General features: G+C 32.8%; 1 protein-coding gene across 1 annotated transcript; it reads left to right on the top strand.

Annotated features, from left to right (window-relative positions):
• The first annotated feature begins 2730 nt into the window (after positions 1–2730).
• Positions 2731–5142, top strand: LOC131860039 (receptor-like protein 6). Its single transcript, XM_059214391.1, has 2 exons — positions 2731–4776; positions 4882–5142. The coding sequence occupies exons 1-2, from the start codon at positions 2731–2733 to the stop codon at positions 5140–5142; spliced, it is 2307 nt and encodes a 768-aa protein (XP_059070374.1).
• Positions 5143–23043: the final 17901 nt, after the last annotated feature.

The following is a 23043-nucleotide window of genomic DNA, read 5'->3' as shown; positions in this document are numbered from 1 at the left end:
TCAACATGACCCCAACCAAACTTGGATCAACAAAATTACTATTCAATGGTGCTCATGTTCCATTCACATGGACACTATAGTATCCATTGTTTAGTGGCATCCTGACTGCATTAGTGCATGGATAGGTTGAATGCATAGATATGCCCTCTTGGTGGATGTATTTTATAGGTCATTCAACATTAGTCGATTACCTTTACTTTGACTAGGGTTGTCTCTCCATTATATTTGAATGATGTTTTCATTCTTATTTGTTTATTATTTTCTATGGGTGATGTGGGGCATTTGATATAAAGAAAGACTGTAACACACCATAGCAGCCCCATAATTACTATTAGGTATGATTATTATTATTTTAAGAGTCATAAGTGTGGTAGGGGAGAGGGTTCAGTAGTTGAGCATTATAATTTTTAACCTATTAAATTCTACATGGTGATTTCAAACCACTCCCAAATTTTCAACAACTTATTTGGCAAGTCCCCAAATTAAAAAAAATTTAGGTCCACATCATCAAATATAAAGCCATATCAACATGCTATTTTTTGAGGTGTCCAAAATGACACCGATTTTTTTTAATTGATAGTTGTAAACTAAGTTATATTGTATTGATGCATTCATGGACATCATGTGGCTTGTTTCTATTTAGATATAAGAAATGCATATCGTTCAATTATTAATACTTGTGATCAACACTAACAACTATAAAGTCACAATTACTATTGCTATAACATTCAAAAATATTGGATATTAAATCAACAACTATAGGAACATGCTTGATTATTGGATCCTATTTTCTAGTTATGTATGTCATTGAATGACAACAAGAAACAAAATATTATAAGAATGGGAAATATTTGCATTGTGAACATAGATGCAAAAATATGTGTATCTAATATGTTTGTAGGCTTTCCAAAATGAAGACAGAAAAAAGGGCTTTGGAAAAATCTCACAATGATGTTAAAATTGATTTCTAATGGTGAAAAAGGTGCCATGAAAGACAATAAGTTGACAAATATTTTGAGATTGTAGAAAGCATGTTTATAATGGTGTACATATAAATACAAGGTTATAGCATACAAGGGTAAGAATAGAGTCCCTAATGTATAATACAAGACCTCTCTAAGAATTCTCAAATAATGGGAAGATTTAGAAACTTACAAGTTTTTTTGTTTTTTTTTAAATGGAAGAATAAAGCCTTGATTTGTAATTACATATCTATAAGAGTTTCAAATGATAGGTGAAGCTTGGAAAATCTTCAAAACTTGGTACACATGAAGGAATCATATGAACACAACAAAAACATATTAAATAAATAAATATTACAAGCTAGTGATAAATAAACATAAACCCCATTAACAATTAATCTCATGAAATAAAGATCTTGACAATCTTGCTGAGGGAGGAAAAGCTTATTCAACTCATGCATTACATGCCAAAAAATTTAGATCAAATTAGACAAAGAACTAAAGAACTAATGAGAGATATTTTAAAGAATAAGTTCTAAAGTACCCCAAGTCACCCACAATCATTCACTTCTCCAATCTAAGTATGGAAAAATTTGAAATAGATAATGAGTTAGGATGACTAAAGTCATGTCAGCATTTAGAGTGAAAGGGAAGCAACTTTGTAACTGATTTCATTAGTAAAATTTGTCAAGTTCAAGAATTCAAGCTTGAGAATGCTAGTTGGATTAAATAATCAAGAGAAGAGTTGCCAAATGAGATAGAAATGAGCTTAATATGTATGTAGATTAAAGAATAAGGTGCTACAAAATTTTCTACATAACAAGAATATTAAGGTGAAATTATTTTTTTTCTTCTTTTTTTTATATTATACAAAGCTATTTTTTAAAATATAAACATAATATCAAAATCATTGCAGTGATCATTAAACCATTGTGTTAAATGGAACTATTAAGATGATTGTTAAAGTCTTCACAATAGTTATGAAGTCATTGCAACAATTCATAACATCTACCTGTTAAAATAGTAATGTTATCAAAATTGATTTGAACATAAATTTTTATGCAAAATCATGTTGTAGACATGTAAATGATAACGAGTTTGAGAGAAGGACAACTAATGAATGGTAAGTTTAATGGTATGATAAGGCACATTGACAGAAGGACAATTAAGGCTTGGTATATTCTTTTTGGGTATCTCAGAAATGTCCCTGCGACTCTTGCAAGGCGAGACTAATCTTATGAACCGCACGATAACCCACATAACCCACCTGAATTCGGCTGGATAAACTGACTCTATTCAGCCAAAACGAAGTTTGAAGCTGCATTGGTTGTCTGTGTCTTTCAATAGTTCAGCCAACTATACCGAGGGGCTAATGAGGCTTGATAGGCTAAGGAAGACTGCAGAGTAATCTAAAGACATGACAAAAGGGGGGATTAGCCCGGTCTGTCTTAAGTGTAATATTTATCTTGCACTAGTTCAACCGACACAACGCGGTGCATAGAAAAACATGCAGTGTAATATGTATGATGTAAATACATGCATACGTGTTGAATGCACCCTTGTCGTTTTCAGTGGGCGGTTGATTTAGTCACGGGAAACTTTTTTCACGCGGTAACGTAATTCGAGCTCAAAATAGGCCGTGTTTTGCAAGGCTTTCCTGCACTTTCAGCTACGTCATGACTCTCATTTCTGCTATTTAATATGCTCTGCTCTCACAACCCGATATACGCATTTTCTTTCCAATCGTCTACAACATATCATTCCTGCAATGGCGTTGGCTATAGTTAAGTTTGCTACTAGTACTGTGTTTTTAATCGTCCTCTTTGCCAACACATATATCTGTTTATGCAGGTGTCCTCCGCAGGAATATGAGGCTCTTCTATCCTTCAACATCACCTTAACTTTTCCCACGGGCTATGGCTATGAATGGGCGAATGGAACAGACTGCTGCGAGTGGTATGGCATAGAATGCGACGAGCACAAGAACCATGTGGTGGAGATAAGGTGGATGCCAGATCGAAATGGCTATGGTAGAGAAGGAGGAATCATGCTTGACAACCTCTGCAAATTTCCTTCTCTTACAGGAATAGTAATATCATACGTGGGATTGACAAATAATCTTCCTTCATGCTTGGGAAATCTCAATTTTCTTGAGGATATAATTATAGAGTACAATGGGTTGGGTGGGGTAATACCCCTTAGAATTTGTATTCTCACAAATCTCAGTTACATTAGTCTTAGAGGGAAGCAACTGAGTGGAAGCTTTCCATCTTGTTTGAACAATCTTTCTTCTTTGAGATCTCTCGAAATTTCAGACAATCGATTGAGTGGCCAAATTCCATTTACATGGGGCAATCTCCGTTTGCTTGAGTTCTTGGATGTCTCCTTCAACCAATTGAGCGGGACTCTTCCATTGTCATTTACAGGGCTGTCCTCCCTTACTGACCTCCATGCCCGTGGAAATAGATTTAATGAGAGTGCCCCTTCTTGGGGCTTACCATCCTCTATTAAACTTCTCTCTTTCTCATTAAACCATGAGCTCACAATTTCAGAGAAATTTTTCCGTAACCTTACCAATTTATGGCGTTTATCTCTATCCAACAGCACACTAAATATTAGTACATCGTGGATTCCCAACTTCCAGCTCTCTGAGTTAGAACTTGTGTCATGTCAGATGGACGGTCAAATTCCACCATGGATTTCAACTCAATTCTCGTTGTATTCCTTGACGTTAGCTGACAACGGTCTTGTTGGAGAAATTCCCTCTTGGCTATGGGCTATGGCTGCTTCCTTTGATGAACTAAATATCTCACAGAACCATCTGCATGGGTCCCTTTTTCCAAATGGTCCGAATTCTCGGATAGGAATCTTGGATGTGTCTAGCAATGCATTAAGTGGAAATATACCTTCCGAGTGGCCAGCTCTAACAAAACTAATTGAGGGGCCTCCTCTTCAATTGATGCTCAATGATAATTTGTTTACCGGTAACATTCCTCCAAGCTTGTGCAATTCGTCTCTATGGTTACAGTTACATCTTGAAAATAACATGTTGGATGGAATGATTCCTTGGTGTTTAATTGAGGATGGATCACGCATTTATGATTTAAATTTAGGTGGTAATAGTCTTGAGGGAAGCATGCCCCAAGGGCTAATCTTCTCGTCTAGCATTGAGTACTTGGTACTTAAAAATAATCAGCTCAGCGGAATCTTCGCTCCCTCATTTACCAATTATACAGTTTTGCAACTACTTGATATTGGGCACAACAAATTCTCCGGACATCTTCCAAAGTCAATAGGGAATATTTCATCTCTTCAAGTGCTGGTGATGAACGACAATCAGTTCAGGGGTAACATTCTTTCAGAACTTGGCGACCTGAAGCAGCTCCAGATCCTAGACCTTTCGTCCAACAGCTTATCAGGCTCTATTCCACACAATATTGTATTTTTACGCGCAATGGCTGCAGCAATAGAGGATGGCTATGTTTTGCAGAGTAGTCTGCCATATGATGGTGGTAATAGCCGTAGCTCCTCTCTTGGTGGACTGGGTATGGCCTCCAAAGGTACAGAACTATACTACACATATATTCTTTCCACACTCACTAGCATAGATCTCTCCAACAATCAATTGACTGGAGATGTTCCTCTTGACCTTGGAAAGTTGAAGGGGTTGAGGTTTCTGAATCTGTCCATGAACAGTCTTAATGGAATTATTCCACATAGTTTGGGGGATATGAGTCAACTTGAATCGTTGGACCTATCTTCAAACAAGCTTTCAGGTAATATTCCTTCAGAGCTTCAATCTTTGAGCTATTTGGCATATTTGAATTTGTCCAACAACAACCTCTCAGGTAACATACCCCAAGGAGGACAAATGATCACATTTGAAAATACATCATATGCTTGAAATCCAAATTTGCAGGGATGGCCTCTTCCAAAGAACTGCAATTGGCCCAAATTTACACCTCCTCGTCCTGTGAGCTTTCCTGAAAATAAAGATGACGAGGAGAGCCAGCAAATACCGTGGTATGAAATTGGACTAGGATGGTCATATGGAGCAGGATTTTTGAGTATAGTAGTGTTGTTGCTTTTAGTCAGAGAGAGCTGGAGAAAGAAATACTTCAAGGGGGTTGATGATATTTTAAAGTTTCTGTTTCCTTTCGTGCGTAATAGGAGATTATGAATGCTAAAAAGCAAACATTTGATTTTTTGTGCCTTTTTGGGGGTAAGCTGACTATATTTCGTATAGTTTAGTTTAAAATTCGGAATAGAAAAATTGTGTCATGCTTATGTAGATATGATTATATCTAATATTCATATTTTCGTTTCCAATGTTTGATGTAATAAATCGTTAATATTTGCTTGTTCAAATTTTTAAGATTTGTGTGTCCATGAGAATTCCCATTGAGTTTTGTGTTCTTATGATTGTTTTTTCTCGTTTTAAGAGAATGGTTTTATACTAATGTGATATCTTTAAAGAAAACTCCCAATTACAACTGAAAATTTGTAAAATAATTGATAACATCCAAGAACTGTAATCTACAATGATAAAGAAGCGCAACTTTGTAAAGAATGAGATGGATGCACAACCATCAGAAAGACAAACAGATCATAACTCCAAAGCAAATAAATTCCAATTAAGTTAGAATGTGATCCTATGTAATTTTAAATTTAGAATACTATGTAAGTGTCATTTCTATGTTTCATTAATCTACATGATTTGTGAGCTTGTTTATATGAAGACACTAGTCAATTGAATTGAAATAGTCAGGTTTAAGAAACTTTGTAAACTACTTATCGTGTGAATAATTTGTGAGACTACAGAGTGCCGATAAAGAGAACCTCATGCTGTTCCATAAACACCTGGTTAACCCTCAACTTGAAAACTAAAAATGGGTAATCCCGATTGAATTTATGAAACGAGCAAATATCTTTGTTTCTTCTTTCTAAGAAGCGTACTAACACATAAGAACAACTTGCCTACTTCATCAAGTTCGGGATGGCTTTAATCATCAGTCAATCAATCGAGCTTGTTTGATTCTTCAGCCATTTTGGCCTCATATTTTGCAAAATCTACAAGGTCCTTCTCATTAAAAAATTATAGAGCATCAATATTATCTAAATACAACTAGTCTTCTTGTTCACCCGATTGATCTGAAAACGTTAGACAACCAGTTTCATACGAATCAAAAAGTTCTTATGAATCTGAAGCTATGTCAAAATCTGTCTTTGAAACACGATTAGTTTCAGTTCCACGGTAGTTAGAAAGATTTGTTGTCTCTCTTACATGTTTAACCACATCCTCCTTGCACTCAAAAAAATATCCTGTGTACGTAACCCCCATTTCTGCTACATGTTCTTCAACATTTCTCCGATTCTTTAATATCTATTTACCAGTTTGAGTCTTCTAACCTCTAGTTCATTTTCCAGTGTGATATGAAAATTCTGTTGGATAAGCGACATTCCGTGTAATGCCCCGTTAATGAACCCCAAGGACTAACAACTAACAAACTAAAATAACAGCAATAAATTTTTATTTTTATTTTGAAACATAACATAATACATTATATCACTTAACACATAATACAAATAACTATTACAATGCACAAGCAGAAGATAACTTACATTTAAAAACTATATTATTTATGGGTTCCCTAGCATCGCTACTATGCAACGCATCTAAACATAAACTAAAATACAGAAATCATTATTGATTAACTATAACATTACATAACATAAATAATATCTAAATTTGCAACTATGTTCACTTAAGCACCAAACTAAATGTTCATGTGATAATCTTTCAATATGAAATAAGATAGGACATACAATCACATATGAGTGGTCGGTACCAACACTAAACTGCCTAAACAATATTCTATCATTACAATAAATATTAATAACATCAATCTAGCTTAAATCAACCTCCTTATGTAGTGTTCAAGAATAAATAACAATACAGTTACAATGCTTCTCAATTATATATAACATATATACTAATTATAATTATTGAATAACTTGCAACTTGAATGAAAAAGGTACTAGAATGTAGAAGACAAGATCTTTTTCAAATGCACACAAACAAGTAACCAATCCCTAATGGAGGCTAGCAACAACCACTTGACAATGTGGAACATTTAGGTCCACCCCACCATGCTCAAAAGATAGACATAGAGCTCCAAACAGAGAAGCAGACAAGTATGGGAAACAAGCCCTACACTCAAGTGCAACACCAACATCTAGGGAAACATACAGTAAAAACAAGTATAAAAGACATACAAGAACAAGTATGAAACATGACAAGGATCCACCAGAGTCTTCTACTCACAACCACATAAGATAGGATACTACAATATAAAAAGGACAGAGTGTCATTGCACAACCTCAAGAGATAGCTCATATACAACTGAATAGTCCTTTCATTAAGACAAGGAGATTTAATTATGTCAAATTCAATGCCCCTTGCATGGTCAGGCCTTCCCACTCCCATCCTTACTTTGTACAAGCACTCAAGACCATGGAAAATAACCATATTATCTTATTCATGTGTTCTACGCTAGTTCATTAATTATTTTATCACTTGATTAAGAAACTCTCCAATGAGTTACCTTAGCAGCCTATTTAGGGTCTTGACCACCATTGAGAGCCAGTCTCCCTTTATGCATCGAGTTAACCATATCCTTAGGTTCAATTCAAGGAATCATAAAAGCACTAAAATACATACATCTCATATTAGATATCCATGAATCCATTTTCAAAAGATTGAAAACATAATCATATTTAGGATTTTACAAGACCCTAACACCAAGGGGTCAACCTTGAAACAACATATGAATGAAAAATTAATTGATTTCTTCCACAAAATGGCATATCAATGTGAATATGATCACCATATCCTTCCAAATCTGATTAATCAAACCCAAAAATACAAGATTGATAGAGTGCAGGACCTAATTAAGATTTTGGGATGACCCAAGAACCAAAACAAGACCAATCAACAATGTTGCACATTTTATCTAATTTACTTCTTAGTTGTCCCTATTTCCTACACACTCTCCACCTAGAATTATACACTTATAGCCTAGAACTACGCACATGCAAGTTAGATTTGCACACTTATTTTGTCTTTCAATTGGGTTAATGTGATGTCTTAGGAAGCAAAATTAGAGAAAAACCCATTTAATGAGTTCTTACGTCTCATAGAAAGTCAACCAAATCATCCTCAAAGCCCATATACAAAAATGAAAAATAAAACTTTCATGATAAAACCTACTTTAATCATTGAAAACAAGAGCAATATAATAAAAACTTATCAATTTTCACATTAATAATGAATACACATTCTAGGAATGATATAAAAGACATCAAATAAACACAATTTATTTTCAAAACATGATAAATTCTTACATAAGGAAAATGAAGAACCTTGCCTCCAAATTCAAGATCAAGGGAAGAAAGAGAAACTTTCATACCAAAATTTCCAGCCAAAAGTTTTTCAAAATTGACAAAAAATTCAACAACAATCCACTCCAAAACTAGGAATAATCTTCCCAAGAATCAAAGCCAAGTATTGCACTCAAACTCCATTTAAAACCCTTCAAAACTCTCCTCCAAAAAAATTGCAGCAAAAAAAAAAATCTCAAAAAGATTCAAAATCCAACCATAAAAATCCTTCCCAAACATGTATGGGAAGAGAAACTTGTCCAACCAGCCAATAACTAGAAATATTAACAAATCATCTATTATTTAATAAATACTTCAATCGATAAGTCACTAAAATATAATTGCTCTCAACATATAATCATATATTTATTTATATTCTATTTAATTATTCACCCCAACAAACATAAATGCATATTCACTTTAATTTAATGCCCCCACAAATAAATATAAATATATGAACTGAAATCATAGCACAATATAAATCATAAATATATTTTTATATCACTTAAATTAATATATCCTAAAATAATAGCATAAATATCATTAAATGTCACTTCAAGTTGAATTTTGATGACTCTTCTTGTGGTAACCTGGTTTGGGTGGGAGGGGGTGGCATGATCATAAACTGACATGGTGGCCTAATCGTTTCCTACATAGTGAATCTTGGTGTTAAATCTTCCAACATAGTTGAAGTGTTGCGGTGTTTCATGGGTTAGTTGCTGCCAAGGATAAGGGTTTGAAAAAAATCATTGTTGAAGGTGATTCTCACAATATAATTATGATGTGCAATGAGGTACTAAGCAGGACTAGAAGATAGCTTATTTCATTGACAAGTGTCACACCCTCCTTTCTACTCTTAGTGATGTTATATTTTGCCACAAGTGACATAAGGGAAATAGGGTGGCGAACAAGATTGCAAGGCTTGGAGCAATGGTTAGCAATTTTAAAGTGTGGTCTCACATGCATAAAATCTTGACTGTGGCTCATGCCATTATCTCAAATAACTTATCTATTACTGATGTATAGCACCAAGATTACTATTTGGGAATTTCAATTCTTTCCTTATCCCTTCCTTGCTAGATAAGGCGACATAATTTTAATGTTGTTGGTACCTTTCACTGTTTCCATCAGACTTGTTGTTTTCTCAATTTGACTTTTGAGTTCTTAGAGATGGGATATGATTTGAACCAAGTTGAACTTGTTGAATGCTCTAAATTCAAAAATAATCGTGAGCTCTCGAGTAAGGTGGTTCAAGGCAATTGGGACTCCTATTTGGAGGGGATGACCAACCATGGTCCTACACTTTCTACATCCTTTGTTCAAGCTTGGGATAATGGCATTGTTAAGATAGAGAGTGTAGCCTTTGTGATGTTTGGGGAGACCATTGCAAAAGTGACTAGTTTGGCCCTCAGTGACACCTCCTTTCCTAAAAATCCCAAGGGGAGTTATAAGGAAGATTTCGATCATTTCTTGAAATAGGGGAAGGGGTTTGCAAACTCCAAAGCTACTAGGATAGAAAAGAGCTTCCTAGTATCTAGAAGGAGGTTTCCTTTCTTCTCATGAAGTACTTCACTCTAGATGGTAGAAAAAGGAGATTTCACCTTCAACTCTTTCCTATGTTGTTCACCACCTTTGCCATGAGGTAAGAATGAAATTTCCCTATTGGGTCTTGTCCTCTTTATCACAATATATTTCTAAGGTTGAAGGGTAAAACCCCCCTTCACTAGGGTGTCATTCATAGGTTATATAATCTGGACATTTGGCCCTATTTCTGTCTTGTGGGATACACATTATTGAAATCGAGTCCACTCATGATCCTCACTTATATGTTGATCACATTGTCACCTCCTCCAACTCTAGTGAAGTGTCTCATTCAAGTCCCAAAATGCCCATAAGAAAGAACCTTTCCTATATGACCAAAATTAAATCTATTGTTGCTTCTAAAAAATAACTTGATGTGGAAACCCAAATTGAGGTGCACAAGGATGTGGGGATGTCAAGGAATTAGGTTTTAATTCTATTTACTTTGATAAATCAAATTCGTCTGAAACTACGAGCTTGGATTGGTCCCTTGTCACTAATATGAATGTTGATGCTAATTGTAGCCTTCTCCCCGTAATACCTACCCCATATGAAAATACCAAGCCCCTGAGCTTGATTATGTTTCTCACCAAAATTGTGAAGGACTTGCATGATTATGTGCAATGGTAGGATGATTTATCTAAATGGTTATTTGGGCACATGAATGTTGCAATAAGGAAAATTTATCGACTAGACATAACGGCTGAGGCTGAAGCTAGGGCTAATACCTAGTTGGAGGATGTTGATGTTGACAAAGTGTGGAGATTTTCCAATGAAGTTTTTGGCCTCACAAAGAACTGGGACAATGTGAATGGGAAGATTGAAGATTTGGACAACAAGCTGAAGATGAGTAGGACCAAAATCGAGGTGGAAGAAATTAAGTGATCCTTGTAGGTCCTCAAATGAAAATTGAGAAGGCTAATTTCACTTTCATGAATGCAGCCAATATGCATAATGCCTCCCTACAATATTACATAACATTTAGGCTGAAATGAGTGGGAAAAGGAAGAAGAAATATAAACACACAGAGGCCCTGATTAAGGGTTCAGGCCTTAAGGAGTCCCCAGTTCAAGCCACCCTTGATTCCACCTTGGTGTTTGTTGGCTTTAGGATCAGTTCTTGCAAAAGAGTGTCATTTTCAAATAAAGAAAAATGCTTATCCAAGATTGCCAGGCTAAAAACCCTCCCATTTAGTTGGCCATCTCTCTTGTGCATTTTGTGGGTGGTTGTTCTGTTATTTTGTGCTTCTCAGTCTTTTTTGGGTTGTGTTGGTTTTCTAGGTTTTTTGTTGGATTTTGGTTGCCCTCCTAGGTTTTTGTTCAGTTTTAGTGAGGATTTTTTTTTCTAGTTGTGCATCCCTCATGTGCTCTAGGTGTTTGTATATGGATATACAATGGTACACACCTATCCATCTTTTATTAGTCAAAATATTAAATATCACTTAATAAAATATATCATAAATAACCATAAATATAACCATAATATATCCATAAAAATTATACAATCTACAATGATTGACAAAAGGTAATTAGACATTGCCTCCATGACAACTCAAGAAAATAAAACTAAGATAATCACCCTAATTTGGGATGATGGGTAGGGTTAGGTAAAATAGGCCTTAATGCTATCTCCATATAAACCACCATTAAGGATTGTATAGGAACACTCAAACCTATGAAGTTAGGTGGAGTTGATGACTTGTACTAGCATCAACCAATACATAATACACTTGCACAACATATATATACATATAGATATACACCTAATCATGATATATAAATAAGAATGTTAGAAATCATAACCAATTATGGAGTAAGATCACTATAACACATGTTAGTACATTCAATTATGGAATAAGATCACTATAATACATGTTAGTACATTGTAAGATCCACTATAATCATAAACAATATCTTCATGTTAGAGTCATTAAGTAACCATAAGTGATAAACCCTAATATCATCAATATCCTCATATGCATAAATCATCAACATCATCGTGAAGTCCTAAAATATATAGTCATCAAGAATAGTCCATTAGCATAGATCAAATGAGTGTGTCCACACACACACCTAATAGGATATCACATACATATAGAGTCATGCATAAGTCCAACAAACACAAAAGTAGAAAGAAGTCATGGAAGGTATTACATTGTGCATATGAAATAGTCAAAGTGTAATCATAGTTTAAAAAATTATGTGTGAATTGTATGATTCTTAGCTAATTTTAGTTTCTCCATGCTAAATTCATGGAGAAAAAACAAGTGTAGTTAATCTCTATTTTTACAGAGATACAATCTCTATAAAGATATATTTTCATGTTGTTTAGAAATAGTGTGAGTCTATGAAGTTTTAAAATATCATAGTTATTTTCATGATATTTGGATGTTGTATAATCTTGGTGTCAAAAGATTTTTATTTGAAAAATTTAGATGTTGGAATTAATCACAAACTACCTCCTTCAATTCTCTATAGATCATTTTATCCTCCTTCATCATTAGCTACTTTCCTTTGTCACATATGTGTGAGCTTTCATTGCAAATAGGACAAATTTAAATGAAATTTTGATTATATAATATTCTTGTTTGGATTTTCCATGTTGGTTGTATACTTTGTATTAAATGTCAATTAATGATTTTTCTTTTCCCTATTTTGGCTGGGCATATATGTGAAATGGGTAGAGTTTTTTTATGTGTGAGTAGTGGAAAAAGAGAGAAGAATTATTATTGTTGCGGTAACAACATAATAGTAAGAGTAGGATAATATTTCATTGTGCAAGTCAGTTTATTTAAAAAATAGGATCTAAAAAGGGGTTTCTTTCACTATGTATGTTAATGTTTGAAAAGATTGGGGATAGAAAATGGTTTGTCATGGCAATAATTTTAAAACTAGTTAATAAACATGGTTGAATATTTTTCTTCATTTATATATATATATAATGATAGAGCAGTAGTTTTGTATATCGCTTTATGCAATCAAGTGTGTATGATTTAAACTATATATGACCTCTTTTTTCTTCTGTCATTTTTTTATTAAATCTCTTAATTTTTCTTTCTTTTCTCTTCTTCCCTTCTCCTTCGCTTAAGGTCAATAAGGTTGATGATTTTAAAATGTTATTAGAGCTAAGGTTTATTTAGCACTAAGATTCACAACTAACAATGGCATCTATATCTAGGACAAGTTTCACAAATCTTTAGATTACATAGATCAGTTAAAAAAATTATTGCTATTGCAAAATCACAATGAAGGCATTATTTCGTTCTCAAGATTTTAGGGAGTTAGTAGAGAAAAGTTACCCAAAACCAAATGTTGTAGTAGCATATAATGCCCAAATTCGAGAAAAGAAAAATTTATTGAAGGATAATAGGGAGGACTCTAAAGTTCTCTTTTATATCTATCAAGGGGTGCATAAGATTATTTTTCAAAAGATTTCAACATAAAAAAAAACAAATAATCATGGATATTCTTGAAATACCTACTAAGAAATGACTAGGGTGAAGATAGCTAAACTAAAAATGCTAAAAAGAGATTTTGGACCATATATATGAAATAAATAGGTATAATAGACTAATTATTCATTCAAATTATTGGAGTGATAAATAAAAAATAGATTGTGCATGAAGATACACTTGAAGATATGAGTACAACATTGAAGACAGTTAGAGAAGAATGGAGATTCCAATCTCGCTCATGACAAAAAGGGGGAATATGTTTCTATCTCTCACAACATGCCATAACAAGTACCCAACAATAGATGAAAATTCCAAACCAAAAATATTTAATTATCCAAGGTGATTATAGACACCAAATTTTCCATCCAATATAGGAGCATAGAGAAGAGACACTCCAACAAAGTTCTCTTTGAGGCACTAGCTAGAAATCAAATTAGGAACTCCATTAAGCACACATTAATAAAAAAATTCCCACCAAAATCACTACTACCCCCCCACCCAATAGACACAATGAAAGAAATCCCAACACCCAAGGTAATCAATAGTAATTTGGAAAAAGTGGAGTGAATCATGTTACACACATAACACCATTGGAGCCCCAAGACACTCCATATGCACCACTAATAGTTATCCTACAACATAAATTACCAACAACAGATTTAGGGGTTGTGAAGGTGGTCAAACCAAACCCTTTCGATTGAGTGGTAGAAATAGGTAGTCCTGAGAAAATAGGCTGCCCACTGAATCATCTAGTAGCAACACAAAAATAAATGCCTTCATCCAATGAAACAAGCTTGACATAATCAAAGCAAGCCCCAAAATGAGCACAACCCAACACATAGAGAGTGAAAAAGAAACAAAAATAAAACCCACTCTTGTTGTAGCACTACCTCCATCATCTCCATCCACCATGTCCTCCCCTCCACCATCCAAAACTTCTTCCAAAAAATCTTTGCTACAAACCCTAGCAAAGAAGCTCATCATTTTGTTTGTTCAATTTCTTTCGTATACAACTTTAGAAAAATATGGATTACTATACAAAAAATAAGTTATAATAGATACAAAATATATTCATCAGTTTTATTTCTAATGTTTTAATATATATATTTAAAATCTACACAAAAAAAATCAGAAATCATTAGTTTCCCTCATCTTCAAATTCTTAATGATTTAGCTAATAAAAGTGTTAGAATGTGAGGATATAGCTCAAAATGTTGATTTCAGTGTCTTAATTCAACCAAAAAGTGGGAACCATTATTGTGGGTTGACCCTTATGTTGTGGATGAAATAATTAGTGAGGTGGGTTATAAATTATAGAACAATAAAAAACCAATAGAAAATAAATTAAAAAATGTATGAAATTATTAAAAGATCACTATTGTAGTGAGGTTGGAAGACAACTACACTTGCGGTGAATTCATCCATGACCTTTTTTTTCGAGTTTATGATGAACATGTTAGATAAACTAGTGAAGTCAATAAATATATTTTATTTCCTAGCTCCCAAACTCTTGAGTCGCATAGTTGAAGCCATCACATATCCTTCACTACCCAATGCCCATTGTTAACATAACCCCAAAATATTTTTGTGTGAAGGATTGATAGCATACCACAAAAAATATGAAAAGAGTACAACATAACCATAATGCATTAGTTGATGAACGAGAATGGTGAAGTAATTGCATAGTAAATGTGCATTCAATGATGCATATTATTGTGGAAATGAACATGTAAGAGAAGAACACACATCAACCATTGTTCCATATCAAGATATTCCTCACCTATAGTTAAAATATAAAACCATGCCACCACTTTTGGAAAATGAAGGAAACAACTAAATAAGGAGATGTTGAATGGACAACAAGTGGGTTCCTAGTCTGAATGAGTCTAAGTATGCTACCATGCCATTGATTGATGTAGATAAAAAAAGTCAACATAGTCCACACGACCATGAGCATATGTTCCCTAATTTTTCTTCTTTTCTCAACACACATTTTTAGTGAAAATTCAATAGAAAACAAACTACAATCACAATGGAGAACAAAAAATAAAATTATTAGATATTTGGAAGCAAACTAACTAGGGAAAGTGAAAATTGCATTATCAGGAAAAAGTGGATGATTAGTGTGGGTAAATGCAAAAAAATATTGATGTGTTTTAAGAAATTATCTCAAGTTAAATTGGACCAATAAAAATAACAATTACATAAGGGGGAAAATATGGGCCATGTTCAAAGGGTAGAAATTAGTTAGGAATATAGTACCAAAATTTAAATGAAAATATGGTATCTCCAAATGAATTCCTCTTAACTCGTCATCATATTCGTGTGTGCGAGTTATTAAATTTCACCAATAGGCTATATCTAGGTAAAGAATAAAAATATGACTATAACTTTTTACGGGAGTATAGTAAAAAACCATATTTAGTGGAATAAAATTGAGTGCAAAAGGAACATGTGGTACTATTGTATGTATGATTGTAAATGTAGAGAAGAATGAATATAAATTCATGAAACAAAGCCTAGAAATTCATATATCGTATTAGCTACAACCAAAAAAAGTGAAAAAGGATGGAATATAATCCTTACAACAAATAAGCATCTAGGGACCAAAGAAAAAATGAAGTAATGGGGAAATCAACTCAAAAGATGTCAAATTGTGGGCTCAAGTAGTTAAGGCTCAAATGATGATCAATGCTTTGTTTCTGAAGGTGTTTCATGGAAAGATTGAGAAAATAATCAATAGGTGGGAAAAAGAAAAAGAAAAGAGAGCAAGAAGGAAAATAAAGTTTAGACCAAAATGATCAACAATTGATCACTTAATCATTTTGAGAAATATTATTGCTAAAATTTGGAATAATAATAAGGAAACTTGTTTCGTTTTTATTTCAAGAAAACTTTTGACACTTCTCTGGAATAATTTGTGGTCTAGAATGAAAGACCTTGGTATCCTATTAAAATTTAGGGGAGTTGTCCATATGTTCTATAATGAGGTTAAGGTAAAAATGAAAAATCAAACAAATGCATTAGAAAGTATTAGAAGTGATATCGGAGTTAATTAAAGTTGTCTGTTATCTATTACCTTCTTTTTCCTTTATATCAACAACTTCATGAGTTATTGAATTTGAAACATTAGGATGGTATCTCTTGGGAGAATATCTTGTTAGGATTCTCTTGTATGTTGACGATCTTATTTTTATTTCTAGGTCTATCCAAGGGTTAAAAGAGCATTTTTTTGCTCTTAAGAGATTTCACAAAGATGTGGGTATGCAAGCTAACACTAGGAAGATTGAGATCATGATCTTCTCTAATAAGAGGAAAACAAATAAATTCTACTTTTAATTTGAAGGAAGTATTTCAAAGGAAATAATGAGGTCTAAAAAATTTGGGATTAACTTCAACAAGTTTAGTTGGGAAAATTATTGGAGGGAAATATCTTTGTGAGAGTGGAAATAAATGTTCACCCTTCAAAATCGATATAGGTAATTTGAAACAAAGTTTTCAATATCTATTAAGGAATGAGATTGTTTAAAGAATGAGAGAATTCATTCAAATTGAATGATAGAACATCAACACTCAACAAAGTAAAAATAGAAGGGTTTCCTATCCTATAGAGTATCCTTGGCATGGAGGAGCTTAAAATATTTTATTCTAATGTAGTATATCATTTCAAAAAATTTAACAGTTTCTAGAATGCCATGTAAATGACCTCTTGTATTTATCTTTGTTTACACAAATTAATTTCATAGGAAAATAATAAAAATATATGTAAGACCTTTACATTAAAATAATATTTAATGTTTTATTTTAAATAAATTAATACTCATTAAAAAAATAATGATAATTATTTTGAGATTAGAAGTAGAGCATATTATATATAGACTTTCATGCAATAAATGGTCAATGTCCAACTTGTAAAGCTTGTAGTATGTTGTTGAAACAATAGTTGTAGGGTGCAAAGCAAGTGTGTTAGTTTTTTTCTTGAAAGTGTGGAAGAATTAATTTAAGTTATCTTATTAGCTGATAGACTTCTCTATGTGGGAAATCCTCCCACCGGAATTGTCTCACGCCTGAATTTTTTTACCGGATGGGAAATTTCACAGTTTTTTGGTTTTCAAATAGTAGATGGTTGGTCCATTTCCAAATGATGTGTTAAAAACATGGATTGGTAATAGTAAAGTCCACTAGAATGTTCTACATCTATTTATTTTAGAGTTTTGGGACCTCTAATTTCTTTTTCGCTTGTTTCTTCGAAGACAAGTCCTACCTTGCAGAGGCAGCTCCCGAGATCTCACTAATACCGAGACTACATTTGAATTTTCACAAGATTTATCTGCCTTTTTTCTTGCAACACTCGTAGGGATATGTTCATCATTTTTGTTTGCATGTTTCTCCAGAAATAGATGGTTTACAAATTTTTGGTTACAAGTTCCTATGAAACAAATAATCTTTGGTGTCTGTTATTAACAATATACAAGTTTTTATTTCCTTTAGTGTCAATTTTTTAATTGTTTTTAATAAATTTATAATTTAAATATGTTTATTTTTATTTTCTTTAAATAATAAATGTTGTAAGATTTTTGTAATTTTTAAATATTGAGATTAGAATTGAGATCTATAATCTTCCTTCAATAAAATATTTATTATGATTTACACAGAAAATATTAGATTGTTAATTTAGTTGAAAATCCAAGAAAATTATATAGTTAATCTATTTAATAATGAAAAAATAATGATTAATTTTTTTAATGGTTTTATAACTAATAAATTTTTTTAATTATGTTGTTTTAATCTTAATTCATTTAAAGAAAAAATATAGAGGAATAAAATTAATTATCAGGGTAGAATATTAGAGAAACAAGATTTGTATACTACATCATAAAAAAATTAATCTATCATTGATAAAAATATATTTAAGATTTTTTTTGAATCAATGTTCTAAATAAAATCCTATTGTTTAAAAATAAATTTCATGATTTGCAATAATAACTAAAAGTTAATTAGTTAACATTTTCAAATTAAAATCAGCAAATCAATATTTAAATTGTGTTAAAATAAATACAATGAAGAAACAAAATTTTAGCACATCAATCACCAATCCAAGGTTATATTAGGATGTTAGGAAAGATTCCATTGTTAGGAAATTGTGTATGTATACACACTATATATAATAGGGCAAAATCATGATGATGCGTCACACTTGGGGCTAACTAGGGTAGTCTGGTCGGACTCAGTTTGGTCGGACTACCTCCCTACAATGTGGCACCATGTGTCATTGGTGTGATGCCTAAATGGCGCTAAGAGTTCAGCCGAACTGAGTTCGGCTAGATTCTTGGTTCCATTTAGGCACTTTTATGAGTGCTTGAGCTTAAATTTTTCAAAAAAAATTAAATAGTTCAACCAAACTCACCTATGTGGTAGGAAAATCACCTATTTTGTTTGTATTTCTAAAAATTTTCACTTATGTTCAATTTTTCTTCAAGTAGAATATTTTTTAAGAAATCTAATTTTTACTACAATAATTAGATTTATAATGAAAGTTACAAGCAACGAGTGTTGGAATGGCGTAGCGATGATTAAATTCGTCGGATCTATGTCCACTCAAATGGAAGCTCTTACTAGTACATTTTTGTGTTAGAAGCCCAAAACCTTCTAGTTGTTGGGACAGGAGGTTGGACTTGTGGAACGGCCCATACACATATGGTTCTTAGTAGAGATACAAAGTTCCCCACAAAGATTTTTCATGGGGACTAGTGCTTGGCTGCCCTAGAAAAGTGAGTGCAAAAATATTTCACATTATATACTTGACTCCCCTTAAGACCTATATTATGTGATATTACAACCTTTTACATGTGATCTAACAATTCAACCTATTATCGCATAATAGGTCCTAATATCACATGGAATAAGTCCTAATTTAAGCTCGGTCTATTATCGTATAATAGGTCTTAATATCACATTATAGGTCCCAATTTATCACATAATATAGGTTTTAAGGGGAGTCAAGTATAATGTGAAATGTTTTTGCATACGTCCAGTCATATTAAGTCAAATTAAGACCTAATATGTCATATTTAAGAAGTCTGTTATTGCATAATAGGTCATTTAATATCATGTATATATCACATTATACTTGACTCCCCTTAATCATTGTTACTTGTTCAAAACAAATATTAGCTTTAAACTACAAAGGCATCAATTTTTTTAAATTACAACATGGAAATTACAAAACTTGAGCTCTTGAATTCAATATTCCACATAATTTCTAGTCTTCGCCAACACAATTATTAAATGCATATGATTCATATTTCATAAAAAATTCAGAAAAGAGAGATCCAAAAGAATGTAAAACAATTTTTTTTGCAAAGTACTGAGAAAAATGGCATGCAATCATCAGTAAGAAAAATCTTTTGTAATCTTGTCTATATTAACTTCCATTATATAGAAACTATACTTCAGAATGATAAAAATAGATACAAGTTGGGTAAGGTTGGAGATGTAGATAAGCTTTACTGCAATCTGAGAAACTAAGAAAACATGATTTTCTTAAATTTCGAGGTTCTCTATTACCATGGTTCAATGTAACATTGTGTAGATAGGTTTAACATTCTGACAAGTGGATTTGATAGAAGTGTGCACATGAGTTGAACCGCTTCCCATAATTGACTGTATCCTTTCCATAAAATCTCCACAAACAATGATCTTAGCCAAAATTACTAAGTTTCTGGTTTGTCCAGCAGAGGCCTTGGATATGGGTTTGACTTGAACCTTGTTCAGTTTGGCCAGCTATTTTCTTAGGAGCTGGAAAAAATACTGTGGGTTCATTCTAGACAAACTCATGAAGAACCAAGTAGAACCTGGTGTATGTACTAGGCACATCTTGGCCCTCAATCATGTGCCATGTCTTAATTCTCCTCAAATTACATTAAGAAGTTTAAAAGACCTTTGATTTTTGTTTTTGTCTTAACATTTCATGAAAGAAAAATGACACCAACTAGTTGCTTTGCATTCACACCACCAAGGAGGGCAAGCCACTGGACGATGTAGCATGTGAGGTGCATTTCATTCGTGGAAATAAAAGATGTATTTATAGTTTTCTTGTTTCAGTGTTCTCCATGCAGTAGACCTATGGAAACACATTGCTTGTATGGAAAGCCTCTAGAGGAATATGGATGTGTGCCTAGATGAATTTTATTTTTTGAACCTCTAATTGGTTGTGTTTGATTTTAATTAATAAAGTTTTTTTCATCTATTTCTACTTTAATTAGTTTTAGCTTTCTTTAATTAGTAATAGTCTTTATTTTTTATAAGCATGGAGGCATTATGTAGATTGGTCCCACACCAGTGGAGGTCATAACGGAGGGACGTCTTCCCCTTAAACATATTCAACTTTGAAGTCATGTAATCAACTTTAATCAACTTAGAATCCACTATGGAAGTCCCAGAGCCACCATTTGGATTTACAACTATCGATGCCACTTTGGAAATTCAAACATGGATCTCTTTTTTGCGAACCTTATGGCCTTTCCATGTAAGCACAACCCTATTGAAAATTAGTAATAGCCTTTTGTGAGGAAGGGTGTTTATTCATTATGGAAAGGCCTTTTATGGTTTAAGAATTAAATATTAAATGTTTAAATGATATAATAGGAATTTAGATCTAGTGAAGGCCATATATATACATCTCTCTCTCTCTCTCTCTCTCTCTCACACACACACACACACACACACACACATTTATTTATTTATGTATGTATGTATGTATGTATGTATGTATGTATGTATGTATGTATGTATGTATGTATGTATGTATGTATGTATGTATGTATGTATATATATATGCATATGCATATAAATGTGTATATATATATATTTGTGTGTGTGTGTATACATGTGTATATATGTGGACACACACACACACACACACACACACACACACACACACACACATATTTATGATTTTTATTTTTTTGGTATGGAAGAATTAAAAACAAACCTAACCCTTTTTTTTTTTTTTTTGTGGGGGGGGGGGGCATAAATATGTTATCTAGACCAATGCACTTGGACGTATACCCAAGCCAGAACTTGAACCACTAACCTAGCAAAATTATTGATCAATAGTTTAGGTGTATCATGCACTCTTTTTTTGGGGATGTACATCCTACATTTTTTTAGCATTCATATTTGTATGGGAGAGAAGTTGAAGATTTTTAGGACTACACACAATACTTTATAATATTGTATATGCTAAGGCTACTCTGTTTCATTTTATAGGATGAACCAATGTGTAGTTGCTCTAATTCATATCAACAATCAAAGATTTGGTGACTAGAATAAATGCAACACCTATGGTTTATACTGAAGCATCTGAACCATAACATATTAATATGTAAATAGTAAAATTGGCATCATAGCATGTTTCCTTTATTAGCAAGGGCTTATACATTTTGCAAAGGTCCCCCAATTGGTGAACATGGGAAATTCATTAAAAAGTGTAAAGGCTTTTAGATTAGAAGCAATTTCAGAGAATTCTAGTAGCTCTCATCATAACAAATGTTCAAAAAAGATGTTAAATTATAGGAGTAAGTGTTTTGATAGGCCAATACAATACACATATCCTAGATTTTATTATTTATATATTATTTTCTCTTACAACTTGCTGAAGTTTCCAATCTGCTACTTGTAATATAATAAACATGTCTTTTGATAAGCACATTTTAAATACAAAGTCACAAAGTTTGGGGCTTGGATACACGATGAACTCAACATGACATCAGTAAACCTTATCAAGAAGTATTTTTCTAACATAGATGATCTTGTCTTTGTTATACTGTCTCACTATTGTTGTATTTTACCAAACACCATGTGCTACAATAATTGTTTTATGAATGCAGGGGATTGTCTTGACTAGGTTAACAATGGAGTGTTAGCTTACACTAGATATGTATCAAAAATTATATTGATTTAGAAAGTTAAATTTTTTATGAAAGGAATATTGTAGTGATGGCATGTGGCACTTGATACTTCAGAGTATGTTAACAACATGCTTTGAATATGAAGCATATTACATAATCTAGTTTTCTAGTTTTGAGTATTGTTTGGTGTTCTTCATCTATTTCAGTGGCAGCTCTGGAATTGAACATAGTGAAATAATTTTTATGTTTGTTATTATGCTTCTTTTGCTTGCAAGCTATATAGACATCTTTGATATAAGATGTCTTTTCTTGCTATTAATGCTTTATGTGTTAGTCTAACTAACTTTTCATGATTCTCATGTTTGTGTTACAGTATCAGTACATACACTCACAACTTGTCAGGCTTCTACAAATTATTGTTGATGGAAACTGTGATTTGGCAATGTCCCAGGTTGCAAGCATCCACTTCAAGAAGCCTATAGGCAAAAATTGGGCACCTCATGAACCTGGTGTGTCTTTATCTTTGTTTCACTTTCTTATCTTGATTTATTTTTTCCTACAAATATGTTTACAATTCTATCACTTGTTTATCTTGATTTAATTTTTACTACAAATATGTTTACAACTCTTCTTTTTGTAGAACTTGGCTATATAATTGACTTAAATCCATGTTCTCGTCTCAATTTAACTAAGA

This window comes from Cryptomeria japonica, chromosome 11 (assembly GCF_030272615.1).
Source record: "Cryptomeria japonica chromosome 11, Sugi_1.0, whole genome shotgun sequence".
Classification (NCBI taxonomy): domain Eukaryota; kingdom Viridiplantae; phylum Streptophyta; class Pinopsida; order Cupressales; family Cupressaceae; genus Cryptomeria; species Cryptomeria japonica.
The sequence above is the reverse complement of the archived record's forward strand: the minus strand, read 5'-3'. Positions and strand labels throughout refer to the sequence as shown.